Source organism: Carassius carassius, chromosome 19, assembly GCF_963082965.1.
Source record: "Carassius carassius chromosome 19, fCarCar2.1, whole genome shotgun sequence".
In the NCBI taxonomy this organism is placed as follows: Eukaryota; Metazoa; Chordata; class Actinopteri; order Cypriniformes; family Cyprinidae; genus Carassius; species Carassius carassius.
In genome coordinates this window covers 28,564,229-28,582,451 of record NC_081773.1, presented here as the reverse complement: position 1 = coordinate 28,582,451, position 18,223 = coordinate 28,564,229, and the positions used below count along the sequence as shown (strand labels likewise).

The 18,223-nt window shown below is 39.5% G+C and overlaps 1 protein-coding gene across 2 annotated transcripts in view; it reads left to right on the top strand.

Annotated features, from left to right (window-relative positions):
- Positions 1–18,223, top strand: part of LOC132095516 (collagen alpha-1(XXVIII) chain-like) — a 46,199-nt gene that overhangs the window by 15,325 nt on the left and 12,651 nt on the right. For both annotated transcript variants that reach the window (XM_059500590.1, XM_059500589.1), the window contains exons 15-30: positions 151–219; positions 547–615; positions 6,189–6,257; positions 6,366–6,434; positions 6,561–6,632; positions 7,761–7,829; positions 7,961–8,032; positions 12,657–12,725; positions 12,866–12,934; positions 14,448–14,516; positions 14,666–14,734; positions 15,661–15,729; positions 15,909–15,977; positions 16,520–16,588; positions 16,827–16,907; positions 17,019–17,054. In XM_059500590.1, coding sequence (XP_059356573.1) covers positions 151–219; positions 547–615; positions 6,189–6,257; positions 6,366–6,434; positions 6,561–6,632; positions 7,761–7,829; positions 7,961–8,032; positions 12,657–12,725; positions 12,866–12,934; positions 14,448–14,516; positions 14,666–14,734; positions 15,661–15,729; positions 15,909–15,977; positions 16,520–16,588; positions 16,827–16,907; positions 17,019–17,054 — 1,089 coding nt within the window. The remainder of the gene's footprint in view (positions 1–150; positions 220–546; positions 616–6,188; positions 6,258–6,365; positions 6,435–6,560; positions 6,633–7,760; positions 7,830–7,960; positions 8,033–12,656; positions 12,726–12,865; positions 12,935–14,447; positions 14,517–14,665; positions 14,735–15,660; positions 15,730–15,908; positions 15,978–16,519; positions 16,589–16,826; positions 16,908–17,018; positions 17,055–18,223) is intronic.

The window sequence follows — 18,223 nt, the reverse complement described above, 5'->3', positions numbered from 1 at the left end:
TGTATTATCACCATTCAGAAAAACAGGTGTTTTCTAAATCCGCGGATGAAGAAACAATACATGCAATGCAGTAAATGCACCCGAATGGCAGAGAAAGGGAGGCTAGCATTTCAGAGAAACTGGGCTGATGATGCCTCTTTTGTTTGACAGGGGGACCGGGGTCTGGAGGGGCCAAAGGGACCAAGAGGACAGCCGGGCACTGGAATCAAAGGCAGTAAGGTGGGCTGTAAATATATCAGCCCATGAATGGGATTCACACGACCACACCATCTATGAAACACAAAAGGCTTAATGAAGTATGCAAACTGGCCTTAAGTTCCAATTTAAACACCAGGGACTTGTGGGAGGGTAATAAAGAGTAAGAAAGAGCAGATGGGAGGGCGGCGCAGCTCAGCTTACTGTGGGAAAAGATGAGTTCTGCTTACCTGCTAATATTGAATAAAACACCATTCATTTCTTATGCTCAAAATAGTTCCTAAATCAATCTCAGGATTTTAGAGATGTATTACTCTATCTGAAACGGACTCATCTTTTTTGTGTCTTCAGGGAGAACTTGGGGCTCCAGGTTTACCAGGACCGATTGGACTCCCGGGGCTTGGCATTCAGGGAGAAAAGGTGATACGACGTGTCCGATCCTTGACTTATGTTTTCTTAACTGTTCTTGACTTGTTTACAGGGTCCAATGAATTTAGAAAATGTACATGAATGGACATGCATTATTTCATAAAATAGATCGAGTTGTGCTCACCCTTATGAAAAATAAGTTTATTTGAGTGTGTTATTAGTATACTTCTTTTAAACTAAAAATAGGAAAGTCTGCTTTTAGTTGTAGAAATATACTTAAAATTACATTCAAGTATACTTTACTTATACTTACAAAAAGTCTAAATATATTTGAGCTATACTCCTAAAATCCATGTTTCCATTATTATACAGTAGAGGGCGCTAGTACACATCTTCTGCACAATTTCCAAAAAAACCCAAGTGAAGAAGAAAAAAGAAACAACAGATACTAACACATGTAATCTTACATGATCATCTGACATGAAACAGCATCAAAACTGTAACGTTATGGAATAAAATGTCGACTGATGAAGAGGTAATAATTACAGTCAAGTTTTGGGGTGTTGATCGACTCCATCTACGTTCTGATTGTCATTCTGAATCCAATTCATAGTCTTTTTTTCAGCTTTTTGTTCAAAATGTTATTTCTTGATTTTCTTTTATGAAACTTGCCCACATTAAAGTGTTTAAAAAAATAATGCATGAAGCTACAATAAAATGTTTTTGTTTATAAGCAGATACCCTGTTCTTTCTTTGGATGTTTTGTATTTTCAGATATTCATACAACAAATGCAAATTAAACCTAAATATGGACACAGTACTTAAAGTATGATGTAATGTTCAACAAAGAAAACTTATGAGTATACTTGCAGTATAAAACTACTAAACGTCTCAGGTTACGAATGTAACCATGGTTCCCTGAGAGGGAACGAGACACTGCATCCTCTAGGGGTCGCTTTGGGGAACACCTCGTTGTGACCCGTGTCTGAAGCATACTTTGAATACCTGTCACTTATCTTCTTCGTGAAGCTTGCGTCCGAACCATGGCAGGGAGCTAGAGGACGCAGTGTCTCGTTCCCTCTCAGGGAACCATGGTTACATTCGTAACCTGAGATGTTCCCTGTAAAGGGAACTTCGAACTGCGTCCTCTAGGGGTCGCGTTGGGGAACAGTATACCTACGCTGCCATGCTGAGGGGAGTGCAGGCCAGAATCATGGCAAACACTAAGTACCAACTCTACCATTTCACTGCGAGTCGCCCCTGGGACGGTGAGACGGCTGTCCATGACATTATCCCTTACGGCCAAAGGCCTAAGCTACATACCCAACTTACCTGTAGGGCCTCGGCCCGGGATCACGAAAGATTCTTTTAAAGGGATACGGCTAAGAACCTAGCATGTTCTTTACCAAGTCTTGCCTGTCACACAGGGGCTACCGCTAGCTTTCGCAAAAACTTGCCGAAAGAGCTGTCTCAACAGTTCTCTAGTAGCAACGCCCTGTTCTAGATAGGTATCAGAGGATACCTGGGTGGATTGGCGCCCAAGATGAACGGGGCTTTAACCGACTCAAGAAAGGGCACGAAGCAAACGTGCGAAGCCCTCACCATATAGGATTTTAGAAAGAATGCAGAGTACTAGCGTGCGAACTTACCACACTGTGGATTTCAGAAAGTGTGGAAAGACTTCACGTGCACACTTACCATAGCATGGATTTACAAATACTGTTTTAAGGAGGGGCTCTCGTGGCACTCTGATAGAGCAGCTCATAGATGGAATGGCCCGGGAGCAGAATAATTGGAGGAAGAAATGTACAGATGAAGCCTCGGCCAAGCCTGTAACATGGTGTCCAGCCCCAGTGGAGCTGGATGAGTCAGACGAAGCCAGAGGGGATAGTGCGATGCTCTCTCGAGTCACAAACCAAGCCACCCAAGTCTGGCCAACCTCTCCAACTCTGCTTCATCACCTTGGTGCGAAGGCACCATTCCCCGAGCCTCAGCCCCTGCCTCAACAGGATGTCTGCTCTCACAGTGCATCTCAAAAACAGTATGTAGTACTGGAACGCTCCAGTAAAAAAAAAACGAGAATTCAGTCTCATATGAGAGGAGGACTGCGAGCTCAGAGTAGCACGCTCATAGACAACCCTTTTTCTTTTGGAAAAGGGGAGCGCTGCTAAACTACCACGAGAATTGCCCAAACAGCCCCTCATGTTGAGGGAAGAGATGCTTGAGGTGTATAACAAATACACACTGGCTGAATGAAGCCCAAGGAACCCAGGGCTAATCATTTTAAGAAAGGGAACGAAGCGGAGCGCGTAACCCCTACCGTACAGGATTTCAGAAAGTGTGCAGAGTCTTGCGTGCACACTTACCACTTACGTGGATTTCAGACAGTGCGCAAAGTGTTCACGTGCACACTGACCACCATGTTGTTTTGAGAAAGTACACAGGCTTAGCGTGTGTACTGAAAGGTTCCTAAGCATCGCAGAGGCGCTGGATCGCAAGGGAGAGGCCATCTCCAATTTTCCAAACCTCAAGCGAGGGGAGCATCACCTGAGGCAGTACATACAGAAAGACTTCCGTAACTACCACCTCCACCTTCCCATTGGATGTTGCTAAGCGGCCAGGAGGCCCCTCAGGGTGACCTGGCCGGACATCCTGCTGGATGCGCCAAGCGGCCAGGCGGCCCCTCAGGGTGACCTGGCCGGACATTACTATGAACATAGGACCAACCAAAAATATCATAGGTCCAGCATAGGAGACTGTTATGTGAGAAAGTTTCCACCTAACCTCGATCAGGTGGAGAGCTGGTGGTTACAGGGGAATTAGGCAGGGGAGGATAAAAGCAGAAGTTAAAAACATCCAAAGGAAGTGAATAACTACTTAGGTATCGCTCCTATCCGGACGAGAAGGTCTCGTCTGAATCACATCACTCAGGTCCTGCTTACCTCTTCGTGACCAACGATTCCTCTTGCCCCTGCCCTTAGGCGGAGGAGGAGCGCGAGCCGCGACACTAGCCTTCTGTGCCCGTCTTTGATCCTCAGATCGAGATGGGCCAGGATCCCTTTGTTGTTCGGGCTCAGACCTGGACCTTCGTGGAATTAAGGATTTAAAGGCAGCTGAGCGCGCCCTTGCCTCCCTGAAATTTTCGACCACCATCTCGACGGAGGTACTGAAAAGCTCATAAGGCGAGACCGGAGCATCGAGAAGAAACCCCCTTTCTTCCCTCCCGATGTCTGCCAGGTTCACCCACAGATGTCTCTCCGTTACCACCATGGCCGCCATAGACCTACCCATGGCGGAGGCGGCCTGCTAAGCAGCACGAAGAGAGAGGTCTGTGGTGCGGCACAGCTCGGCTACCTGGTCAGCTGAAAGGCCCTCGCCTGTATCCAGCTCCTTCAGCAGGTCAGCCTGGTAAGCCTGAAGCACTGCCATCGTGTGCAACGAAGCCACAGCCTGACCTGCTGCTGCGTATGCTTTACCATTTAAGCGGGATGTATCCTGGAGGGGCTTAGATGGCAAAGAGGGAGATTTAAGAGAGGATGTTTCCCCCACAGAGAGATAGCTAGCCAGCGTCTCTTCTACAGGGGGCATCCTCTCATAGCCGTTTTCATGCATGCATAACTCTTATGCTGAAACCGATGGATGCGAGAGGAAAACGGCCTCTTCCATTCCTTTTCGACTTCTGCATGTAAGTCAGGCAAGAATGGAAGGCTCACCTGGGCTGGAGGGCTATGGTCAGACAAATAACGCTCATCGAGGCGACCTTGCGGCGTCACTTTTCTGGCACGCTTCCATGGCAAGTCTAATTTTGCTGTGGCGCGATCCACAACCTCTGACAGCTCCCCATACGCAGGGCAGGAGGATTGAGAAGGCTCAGCCTCAGCTTCTTCGCCACTCTCAGATATCTCCTGCTCTTTCTGGGTAGAACCCAGCTTCAGTATCAGAATGGGTTAATGACAACGCATCTTTCTCCTGAAGTTCACTCCAGTCTGCCGCCGAAGAGTGTGAAAGGAAAAGTCCCCCTCTACACTCCTCAGCGAGAGCCACCTGTAATCCCCATGAGCTCATTCTCCTCCGTGCCTCGGCAACGGCGGGTCCTGAGCCGCGGAAACCAGATGGCTGTCCCTCTTTCCTCGAAAAGAGAGACAAACGAGAGCAGAGTTTTTTCACAGAACAACGCTCGCAGTGCAGGCAGATTGCCCCCTCAAGGACATCGCGCGCGTACTCTTCGCCCAAACAAGAGACGCAAAGACTGTGTGTGTCATCAGGTGTCAAATAACGCTGACATGGATGCACACACTGTTTAAACACCTTGCTAGTGGATAACATGATAACAATGATAGATCAATCTTACCGTTTTGGTCGTTTCTCAGATGCACGCTTAAAACAAAACAGTCAATGAAGACGAATAAGATAAGTGACGGGTCCTACGGGCGCGTATTTATAGTCGCGCCGGTAGTGACGTCAGAGGCTGTCGCCGGCCAACACGTTGGCGTTTTTCAAAGTATGCTTCAGACACGGGTCACGACGAGGTGTTCCCCAAAGTGACCCCTAGAGGACGCAGTTCGAAGTTCCCTTGACAGGGAACTAGTAGTTTACTGAGACAATACTTCAAAGTGTACAAAGTATTTAATAAGTAAACTATCAGTATACCTAAGTTAATAAGTTCACTTTTAGTATAATTGCAGTACAAACTACCAACATAGAGGTAAACTAGTTGTTTGTAAAAACAAAGTTTGCTACTGTTATACTTAAAGGATACTTAAAAGTATATTTTTATTTACTAGAAAGTGGGCCAATTTAGTCCCAAAGAGTATTGAAACAGTACACTTACAAGTATACTACTATAACACGGATATTTGAATACTTGCTACATAAAGTATACTTAAAAATATACTAAATATACTATAACTTTACTTATGTATACTTAGTAAAATACTACTTTTTGGTAAGGGCAGTTAAACTGCACCTTGTCATAACAAACAGACAGATGAATAGTCACATGATCCTTCAGAAATCATTCTAACATGCTAATTTAAGAAACATTTATTGTTGTCATCTAAGTCAAAAACTGTGATTCAAATGTTTGGTTTAAGTAATATTAAAAAATATTAATAAACAAAAGTTAAACTGATTGAAAGTGACAGTAAAAACATTTATAATATTATAGAATTATCAAATAATCCTTTAAAAAATGTATTACGGATTCCACAAAAAAGGAACCAGCATTGATAATAATAATAACTTTTATTAATTTTTGAGCATCAGTAATATTAATCAATAATAATTAATCAGCAATATTCAGTGATTTCTGAAGGATCATGTGACACTGAAGACTAAAGTAATAATGCTGAAAATTCAGCTTTGCACAACAGGAATAAATTACTTTTAAAAGTATATTAAAATAGAAAACATTTATTTTAAATTGTAATAATATTTCAAAATATTGCAAAATATTATTGGTTTTTGATCAAATATTTAGCCTTTGTGACTATAAGATTTCTTTAAAAAAATATCTTCTAAACATTTGATTTCCTATGTTTTTTAAATGCAGTAAACATATTTATATCATTATTATTAGGGATCTTATATGTTGGGTTTTCTAATGCAATGTTTCTCAATATCAGGGTGTTGAGGGTCCGAGAGGGCCTCCAGGAGGAAGAGGGCCACCTGGAGAGGGTTTCCCTGGTCCCAAGGTTGGTTCTGATAAAGGCTAAGATTATAATTAATGGAAAGCTTTCAAAGGAAGCATAAAAATGTGTTTTTGGCTTAATCTTTTTATTATTTTCCATTTTGTTCTCTAGGGAGAACAAGGTTTACCAGGAGAGATGGGAACCCCGGGAGAGAGAGGCCATGGCGAACCTGGACCAAAGGTTTGTGTTCTTAAACCAGGGGTGGTGTAGGTTTAAAAATGTATGGGACATTTGGGATGGAAGCTAGTTTTTTGATTATGATGAAGACTTTACAAATGGCACTTAGTACTGATATTATTTCTTCAGGGTGACCCTGGTGCCTCAGGACTGGCTGGTGTACCTGGACTTCCTGGTGAGGATGGAGCTCCAGGACAAAAGGTAACTCTGCTTTCTGATGTTGGGATTGGTGTGAGGTCATCTAACATGACTGAGATTAGATAAGGCTCTAGGCAAATAGGCAAGTTAAAGAGATACTCCACCCCAAAAAGAAAATTTTGGGTTGCACTTTATTTTACAGTACATATACTAACATGTACTTATAGTGTACTTACAGTGTATTTATCTAAGAAAGTTCTGGTAATACAAGGTAACTACATGGGGTAGGGTTAGGTTTAGGGGTAGGTTCAGGGTTAGTACCTAGTTATTACATAGTTATTGTAATTACTATAATAAGTACATTGTATGTACATGAGGAACAGGACTGTAAAATAAAGTGCTACCAAATTTTGTCATTAATCACTTACCCCCATGTCGTTCCAAACCCGTAAAATCTTTGTTCGTCTTCAGGAACACAATTTAAGATATTTTAGATGAAAATCAGAAGGCTTGAGACTGTCCCATAGACTGCCAAGTAAATAACAGTGTCAAGGTCCAGAAAAGTATGAAAGACATCGTCAGAATAGTCCATCTGTCATAAGTGGTTCAGCCGTAACGTTATGAAGAGACGAGATTACTTTTAATACGCAAATTTAAAATAAAAATACTTCTTTTCCTTTGTCAACATTCTCCTCTGTGTCTCTCCACATCATTCAAACTGCCTGCGCTCTTCTGTGTCAGCCACGTCACAAGGATGCACTGTTTCTAAGTGTATTTACTTTTTGAAAGAAAACAGTGCATCCTTGTGGCAAGGCGGACAAAGAAGAGCATAGGCAGCATATGGTGATATGGAGAGACACAGAGGAGACTGTTTTTTTTTTATTCACGTACAGAAAGTATTCTCGTCACTTCATAATGTTATGGTTGAACCACTGAAGGTAGATGGACAATTCTGACGATGCTTTTCATACTTTTCTGGACCTTGACACTGTTATTTACTCGGCAGTCTATGGGACAGTAAAAAGCCTCCCGGTTTTCATCCAAAATATCTTAAATTGTGTTCCTGAAGATGAACGAAGCTTTTACAGGATTGAAACGACATGAAAGTAAGTGATTACTAACAAAATGTTAATTTTGGGGTGGAGCATCCCTTTAAGTGGATATTAAATGCATTGTGTTTTTCTTCGTCAGGGTGAAGCTGGGGCGACAGGTTTGAGGGGATCTGAGGGGGCTCCAGGGATTGGCACTCAAGGAGAGAAGGTACAGTACTTCACACTTTCAGATTTTCTTCCTGTATGAGTATATTGTTAATCTAGTGGATGTCAAAAAAGACTCAAGTATCATTATCTACAGTATATGTTGACTTATATTCTGAGTTCTAATCTTTATAGGGAGATCAAGGCCAACGTGGCATTCGAGGGTTGTCAGGTCCTCCTGGCATAAGTGGCCCATCGGGACCAAAGGTGAGAATAACTAAAGAAATGGAGCACAACATTGGTTCTGGAAATATTTTAACGTTTTCTCCATTATAAAATGTTTTGAATAACAATTTAAATGACTATGCTGTGAAAAAAGCAACAAAGTCAAAGAATGTAGGGGAGATCAGGGGCGAAAGTACAATTTTTCAGAAAAACATCATTTTAAAAGATAATGTTGTAGACAGAGATATATTTCTGCTGTGGCCAGTAACTCAAGAGTGTGGTCTATCAATACCAGGTGGTATTTTGTAGAAATGTAGAAAGACTTCAGTATAATTTCACTTTGAACATAAGTTGCACATTGTTACTTTCGACCCCATCGGTTGGGACGAAAGTAACACAACAATATAAGCTAGATTTTTTTTCTGTCACTCTTATTTTTCTTAAGTATGCCTGATTGTGACCTTGTTAATATGTAACAGCAAACTTATTTTGTCCTTTATCTTTGCAAAAAAAATATAAAATTACATTTTCATATTTTCATTTTAAATGTAAGTTTCATCAGATGTCTCAAAACCTGACTATAATTTTTTTATTTTTCAATATTTTTATAAAACATTTTTTTCAACAGAATGTACAATATAAAAATTTAATTACATTAGCATAATAAAAAAAAAACTCTAAACATAATGTAACAGTAGGTCTGTTTAGGTTTCCATCCAGTTTTTTTATGCATAAATTGAAAATGTGCATTAAAACATCTGGAAACACTGCAAATTCATAGGTGGAGGTGTAAAGGCTAAGATATGGCTAAAACCTAAATATAAATGCGACGTAGGAGCTGCCCAGAGAGAGATGTTCCTCTATTTCCAAAAACGCCTCTCAAAAACATCTGGATAAAACCAGACCTCTGTCTGTCTTTCTGACCCTCACTAAGACATATTCTTTTGGTATAATATGACATAAACATTTGTAAGAAATGATGCAAGACACAGAAATTCACAATATAGCATGCATTGGAACAAAATAAATACTTTTTGTCACTGTAGCGGGACAAAAGTAAATACTGTTACTTTCGTCCCGACAGGAAGTCCTGACATTTAAACTCGATTTAATTTTATTTTTTTATTTTTTTACTGAAAAAATCTGAAAATGCAAACTTTAGGATGTGTTAAAGCACTAAATAACCTGTAGATTGATCATTACTGTGACACATGAAACAAGAAAAACAACACGACTAATTTGAAAAAATTACAGCTTCAATAGCCGGCAGCCATATCACCCTGGAGCCCAAGACCGGTTTCCCACTGAAGCTAAGCAGGGCTGAGCCTGGTCAGTACCTGGATGGGAGACCTCCTGAGAAAACTAGGTTGCTGCTGGAAGAGGTGCTAGTGAGGCCAGCAGGGGGTGCTCACCCTGTGGTCTGTGTGGGTCCTAGTGCCCCAGTGTAGTGATGGGGACACTATACTGTCAACAAGTATGGAGCCAAAAGAGTCTCAATAAAGATAAATGCACACACTACGTTCACATATGCACACATAGGATTCATACATGCACACACATAATTCATAAATACACACACAGGATACACAAATGCACACAAAATTTAAAAAGGACAGAAGATTCACAAATGCATACAAAATTCAGAAATGCACACAAAATTCAGAAATACACACACAATTCAGAAATGCAAACAACATTTTGCAACAAACGACTCACTTTCCTCAGCGAACAACTCACTTTCCTCACTCAGCGAACGACTCACTTTCCTCAGTGAACGATTCACTTTCCTCACGCAGCGAACGACTCACTTTCCTCAGCGAACGACTCACTTACCTCACGCAGCCGGCGATCCACTTTGCGCAGCCGGACACCCACTTTGCGCAGCAGGAGACTCACTTTCCGCAGCCGGAGAGTCACTTTCCTCTCGCAGCGAACGACTCACTTTCCTCACGCAGCGAACGATTCACTTTTCTCAGGAGTCATGCAGCGAACGACTCACTTTCCTCTCGCAGGGAATGACTCAATTTCCTCACGCAGCGAACGATTCACTTTTCTTCACGAGAAACGCAGCGAACGACTCACTTTCCTCACGCAGAGAGCAACTCACTTTCCTCAGCGAATGACTCACTTTCCTCACGCAGAGAGCAACTCACTTTCCTCAGCGAACGACTCACTTTCCTCACGCAGCCGGAGACCCACTTTTCGCAGTCGGAGAGTCACTTTACTCTCGCAGCGGACCACTGACTCTCTCTTCATGTAAGGACCGAATATTATAATTAAAGTGACTTCTATATTGCATCCAAAAGAATATTTAGATATATTTAAATATTCAAAAAGGTGTAAAAAAAATTTTTTACTTTCATTAAAATATTTCAATAAAATGAAATAATTGCCTATTGCAAATTTATGAATCCATGGTTAACTTTTTTTCTGCAGTCACTGGGCTATATGTATTGAGACATTTTTAAATTTATATTTTGTAAAAAATAATAAAAAATAAACCTGAATTGTATTCATTGAATTGTATCTAAACATCTGTATTTTCATACAACTTCATAAATAAGTAGGCTATAATATGCCGCACCACAGGCATATCGCGCTGTGTGAACGCGTTCATGTGATTGGCTTATAAGTAAACAATCCCCCACGTGGAGTGCGTTCTTGTGATTGGCTAAAAGAAGGGAGATATCTGATTGGTTGCAGATCATTCCCTGTTTAAAAAAAGGCATTTGTGTGTCGAGCCAAGTCAGGGGAGTCTCAAAATTCACACACAAATGCAGTGAAGTTCACAGACCGCAAGCAGTTTGTAAATCAAGATATATGTGTGTGTGCATCAGAAATACATTTCTAAATCTTGTCCTGTGCATTTGTGAATCTTGAGTGCATTTGTAAATGTTGTTTGCATTTCTGAATTGTGTGTGTATTTCTGAATTTTGTGTGCATTTCTGAATTTTGTATGCATTTGTGAATCTTCTGTGCTTTTTAAATTTTGTGTGTGCATTTGTAAATTTTGTACGCATTTGTGTATCCTGTGTTTGTATTTATGAATCATGTGTGTGCATGTATGAATCCTGTGTGTGCATGTATGAATGTAATGTGTGCATTTATCTTTATTGAGACTCTTTTGGCTCCATAACAAGCACCGTCCTTCTGATGAGACGTTAAACCGAGGTCCTGACTCTCTGTGGTCAGTAAAAATCCCAGGATTTCTTTCGAAAAGAGTAGAGGTGTGACCTCAGCATCCTGGCTAAATTCGCCCATTGGCCTCTGACCATCATGGCCTCCTAATAATCCCCATATCTGCTGATTGGCTTCATCACTCTGTCTCCTCTCCACCAGTAAGCTGGGGTGTGGTGGGCGTTCTGGCGCACTATGGCTGCCGTCGCATCATCCAGGTGGATGCTGCACACTGGTGGTGGATGAGGAGATACCCCCTGACTATGTAAAGCGCTTTGAGTGCCTAGAAAAGTGCTATATAAATGTAATGAATTATTATTAATCAATAATTTACTTTTTGTACTCGAAAACCGTTTTACGGACCTATCTTCGGGAAACGATGAGGAAATCACGTGATATTTCTCAGCTCCGTCAAGGATTGCATGCTGAATATGCTGTCATAGCTTGGAATGCAAATGCAGAAAGAGGCTCGGAGAATATCGCTTTGTTACTTTCGTCCCACTTTACTTTCAACCCCACTCTCCCCAAAATGATTTAATAGAAACAGAAATGTTCTTACAGTAAAACTATCGATTTATAACATTTATGCATTTATCCAAAGTGACTTACAGTGCATTCAGGCTGTAATTTATTTTTTTTTTTTTTTTTTTTTTTACCAGCATGGGGATTCTCTGGGAACTGGGAATCACTGAGCATTAGTATTAAATACAGTATATTTAATAATACATTACACACTACTGTTCAGAAGTTTGGGGTCAGTAAGGCTGCGTGTCCACCAAAAGTGTTTTTTCTCATGGCTGGTGTATTTTTTTAACTGTGTCCCTGGACAATAAAAGCAGTCATAATTCACTGGGGTATATTTGTAGCAATAGTCAAAAATACATTTTATGGGTAAAAATTGTAGTTTTTTCTTTTATGACAAAAATCTTTAGGATATGAAGTAAAGATTAATTAAAGCAAATTTCCTACTGTAAATATATAAAAACTTAATTTTTGATTAGTAATATGCATTGCTATGAACTTTATTTGGACCACGTTTATTTTTTTAAGAAATTACTTTTATTCAGCAAGAACACATTAAATTAATAAAAAGTGACAGTAAAAGCTCTCTCTCTCTCTCTCTCTCTCTCTCTCTCTCTCTCTCTCTCTCTCTATATATATATATATATATATATATATATATATATATATATATATAGAGAGAGAGAGAGAGAGAGAGAGAGAGAGAGGTTTCTATTTCCAGACCCTTAGGCTACTGTTTTGCTCTGTAGGGTCGAGGATGAAAACACTAAAGAATAACTAAAATAACTAAATATAATAAAATTTAAAATAAAACGAAAAGATTTGTTTTATTTATTTTTTAACTCCAAGCTTACCAAAGAGCTCATTGTTTGAAGTAGCATTGCAATAAATGCCTGTGGTTTCTCTCTCACATAGTTTTAGCAGTAATGCAGTTACATCACTGGAACATTACACTGTTGTTTTTTAGGGAGAGCCAGGTACGCCAGGACGGCTGGGCATGCCAGGATTACCTGGACGAGCTCTTGCTGGATCAAAGGTAACAATGCTAAGATACTACAACTGTGCCATTCCCTGCAGGCTGGGAGATGTCTTCCACTAATGGCCCACTGCCAACACTATAATCATAACGTTTCTAATTCACATTCATGTCATGACCTCATCTTCTCGTGTCTTCAGGGTGATGTGGGTCCTGCTGGTCCTCCCGGTCCGATTGGAGACACTGGTTACGGTTTGCCTGGGCCAAAGGTGGGTGGGACTCTTTAACCTGTAGAACAATGAAGAAAATGAGTTAAAGGAATAAGAGAGTTTGATTGAGCAATATGTTTATTGACTAAGCTAATCATGAATCAGCATGAATCAATATTTTCTTACTGTTTTTTTTTTAAACATGTTTCTGAAAGAAATGTATTTATAAAGAGACATTTTGTTTATGCTAATTATGAAACCGCAAACATTTAAATAGACAATTGGAATAATTTTATTGTTTTTATACTCACCAAGGCAACATTAATTTGATCAGAAAATAATAATAATAATAATATTAAATGTAAAATATTATTACAATAAAAAAACTGTTTTCTATTAGAATATATTTTAAAATCTAATTTATTCTTGTGATGCAAAGCTTAATTTTCTCCAGTCTGTCACATGATCCTTCAGAAATCATTCTAATATGCATATTTGCTGCTCAATTATTAAAGGGACAATAAGTAACTTTTTAGGTATTTTATTATCTAAAATCAATATTTTTATTCATAAATATGCCCTCAATGGTGTACAAATACCTATGCCAATGTTTAAACTAATCCTCGTAAATGAAGAATTTATTATCTTTATATACATGGGACGGGTAGGTCGACGGAGGCTTCCATGTAGTTCCGCCATCTTGCAAAACTATAATAGCAGAGAGGGACAAAAAGTACTAAGCCAACGCGTTTCTACAACGCGTTTTCGGTCAGAGCCAGAAACGCAGGTGCAGAGCAGTGAGAGGCGCTTGAAACTGCACCGGCAAGTTTAAAAGTCTGGATTGCATTCTTATTATGGACCATACATATTTCCACGCACGCTATTGGCTGAAGGCAACAAATACGTCATGCAGGTCGGACCCCGCAAGTAGCTGCTTGCTCTATTCGCCGGGAAAATAACCTGGAGAAAATGACCGATATTATAGTAATGTGCAAAGTGTTTGAGTGGCAACAATTTTTATTTGCTTTGTTGAAAAGCGTAGCGGTTACATATAAAAAACTGGGTTATCCCTCGCCACAGATCGTTTGAAAACACGAAATCTCCCCTCGGCCAACGGTCTATATGCCGCGCCACAGGAGAAGAAAACATTGTCGCCAAAACGAAGTGCTATTAGAAGACATCCTGTCAAAGCTTTTTGGTACATATTGCCTACCGTAGATGCAACGCGCATTTGAAAAAGCGAGGCGCTGGAGAGCAAAATTAGTTTGAATGCAAAATACAATTTCACCACTAGATGGGAGTAATTCCTACTTACAGCCCCTTTAATAAATATTATGAATGCTTAAATATTAACAAAGTTTCTTCGTATTATAAGTGTTTTGCTGCTTTCTTTTCTTTTAATATGCTTTAAATTATAATAATATTTCACAATATTACTGTGTTTACTGTATTTTTGATAATAAAAAAAAAATGGAGCCTTGAGCAAACACTCCTTTTAAAAACATGTTAAAATATCTATTCCAAACATTTTACCAGTATATATTAAGTGATATTCCTTCCTTATCACATTTAGGGTAATCGAGGTAACCCAGGACCGCCCGGACCATTTGGGCCTAAAGGTGAAGGATTTCCTGGTCCAGTGGTAAGCAACTTCTTACAAATCCCTATTTCCATATAACATCACTGCATGCCCATATACTTCACTTAACATTTTCAGTCTTTTTTTTATCACAGTTCCCATCAATTAGGTTTGTTGCTGGGTATGTGAGCATGTGTGTTTATTTTACACAGGGTCAGCCTGGTTTACCAGGAGCACCAGGTGAGCCCGGCCCTGAAGGCATTGGTGTTCCTGGACCAAAGGTGAAGTTTACACTTCATGTATTCATGATGATATAAAAGGGTCAATTGTGGCTTTCTGGCCTGATTATTTACACGACGTCTACAAAATTATCAACATAGAAATGAACAGAATGGAAATATAGAGCTTAAGTTAGTCATTGCTCTGTGAGGGACTTAAGTCAATTGTGTATTATTTGTTTTAACCATCCTTTGAAATGCTGATATTTTCACACTTATTTCTGTAAATGTATCAATCATGACCAATTGCTTCAGAGATTGTTGCACAAAAAAAAAAATGAATAGAACTTTACTATAATACTGACCTTTGTATAGTCTTTGCCTTTGTGTTGTTATGTCATTTCCTGGTGAATGAGGTGAAAGCAGACAAATGATTGGGTGTCAGTTATTATAAAAACACTGAGTTCAGTGTGTTTAATCATTTGTGACCCTGGAGCACAAAACCAGTCACAAGTAGCACAGATATATTTGTAGCAATAGCCAAAAATACATTGTATGGGTCAGAATTTTTATGCCAAAAATTATTAGGATATTAAGTAAAGATCATGTATCTTGAAGATATTTTGTAAAAGTCCTTCTGTAAATATATCAAAACTTAATTTTTGATTAGTAATATGGATTGCTAAGAACCTCATTTGGACAACTTTAAAGGTGATTTTCTCAATATTTAAATTTCTTTGCACCCTCAGATTACAGATCTTCAAATAGTTGTATCTCGGCAAAATAATGTAATTTCCTTAATGTATTTACCATACATCAATGGAAAGCTTTTTTTATTCAGCTTTCAGATGTATATTTTACACTAATGACTGTATTTTTTTCTTTTCTTTTTGGTCCAGGGTCACACATATGATGGAAACATTAAAATGTCCTGCATAGTTGTAATAAATTAAAATGGTGCTTTTGGTAAAACTTCACTTTCATTGCAGGGAGACGTTGGATTCAGGGGTTTGCCTGGTTTGCCAGGACCACCTGGTGAAGGACTGCAGGGACCACCGGTAAGATTGATATCCATGTCATCTTATATAAACTCTCCTAACAGTAATGAGACTGATACTGATACCAGAACAAGAGCTCTGACCAGCATGCACAGGGAGTCTGCCTGTGTTGCTGTGGGGATTGAGGAAGACAAGCTGTCTGTTCCTCTCATATTAATTCTGCTGTCTTGCTGTTTCAGGGCAACATGGGAAGACCAGGTCCTGCAGGACCACAAGGACCCCCAGGGGAAGGCATTCAGGGACCCAAAGTAGGTTAACTATCAACTACCTGCAATAAAGGGTGGGGTGATAGAACTAAAATTATATATTTCTTTAACATTTAATCTGGATATTTCTGTATTTACTCTTTAAAAAAGGTGTTTTGTTTTCATAATGTCAGCCTAACAATTGAAAATGTACTTCCTAAATGACCAAGACATTGTTTTATAAAGAATAGTTCACTCAAAAATTAGTATTATGAGTATATGTCCTTCCAAACCTGCATGACTCTTTTCCTTCTACAGAACACACACACACACAAAAAAACATATTTTGAAGAATGTTCACATTGTTCATTGTGTGTGTATATATATATATATAAAATGCTGTTTTAATGGAAGTCAATAGAAATCGAAACAGTTGAAATGTCTTGTACAGCAGAGCAAAGAAAGTCATTCAGGTTTGGAATATCAGATATATATCATGAAATCATGAATATTCAAAATACCGCCCAGCTCTAATACAACATAGCATTGTGTTCATGTCATGATGACCAGGTCAGAAAATAAACGTTGTTTGTTAAATCCAACAGGGTGATCAGGGGGCTCCTGGAGTGACAGGGCCAAGGGGCCCATCAGGAGAGGGACTTCCAGGCTCCAAGGTGAGACGTTGGTTTAAATCATACTGGCAAAATAAAAGACTCGGCAGCAGACATGTAACTTATACATAGGAGAAGCACTCTGTATCACATATTACATGTGTAAAGGGAATTTAGATAGATGTCTTAGAGGCACAATAGCAAAAAATGACCCAAATGAACTCGACTTCAGCAATAAAAATCATCAGTAAAAATGTATGATATGAATCCTTTAATTCATCTGTAAATCTCTGTCCTGCAGGGTGATCGTGGTTTGCAGGGCGAGAGGGGCTTCAAAGGAATGAGAGGTGACATGGGTGACCCAGGGACGCCAGGACTAGCTGTGAGTTCATTTAGTTACTATAAACCAGCTTTTGTGTAAGAGCAGACAGAGTTTTAAATGTGAACACTAAATCATATTGTACAACATGAGTGTTTTAATCTCTCTCTTTAGGGAAGAACGGGAATCAAGGGTGAACAAGGGCTCACGGTAAGATTTAATACATTTGCATCTTTTAAGCTGTATTTGGAGTTAATTTTTATAAAAACTGTGCAGCCATATGCATTGCAAATATTTAAAATTCTATAATTTAATAATTTTTAGAGAGAAGGCATTATCAAGCCAATTAAGGAGATTTCAGACAAAACTATGCATCATATGCATTGTAAATATTAGCAAATTTAGTCATTTTTAATTATTTTTTGAAGAGAGGAAAATCAAGCTGTTAAAAGAAGTTATTTTAGGAAAACTTTGTATCCATATGCAATGCAAATACCGTATTTTCCGGACTATAAGTCGCACTTTATTTCATAGTTTGGCTGGTCCTGCGACTTATAGTCAGGTGCGACTTATTTATCAAAATTAATTTGCCATGAACCGAGAGAAATGAAACAAGAGAAATGAACCAATAGAAAACATTACTGTCTACAGCCACGAGAGGGCGCTCTATACTGCTCAGTGCTCCTGTAGTCTACACTGAAGACATAGGGGGCGCGGCAAGATGGCGGCCATGGTGGATGTTATTTTTTAGCTGCGAAAGCCTTGGGGTGATTTTTTCCAAATAGTCGTGAAGGGAGAAATATATTAACAAAATTTTATAGACTATGCTGCATGTATTTTACGTTGGATTATTATAGACGATAGATTTTGGAATCGTTCCCCCTCAGTTGTTGGATATTGATTTCCTCTCACGAAATGAAGCCGAGTACTATCAACAGCTCTGGTGGTGCCATTAAACGAAAAGAGAAGACTGCTTCTAAAGCATCGATACCGGTGGAGACAAAGAAAAGTCAAGAAGAAAGGATAAGCAGTGACATTGAGATGGCAGATCACTTGTACTCCATCGACAAAGATATTCAGCATATGCCAGATGAGTTTGACACGCCAGAAAAACCTCGCTCCAAAAAAAAGAAAGACGAACCGTCGCTTCTTGAGATGCAAGAGAATATTGTAACTCTTTTATCCAAGAAAATTAATGAGAGTTCGGGCCACCTGGAGAATCTGATTCGGGAAAATACACTCAGCATCGGAACTTTGAAAAAGTCAATTGACTTCGCGCTGAATGAAGTTAAAGACTTGAAAGACGAAATGAAAGTGGTGAAAGAATTCACTAAATCGCACGAGCAGAAAATTGCTGAGCTTGAACGAAAAGTTAATGA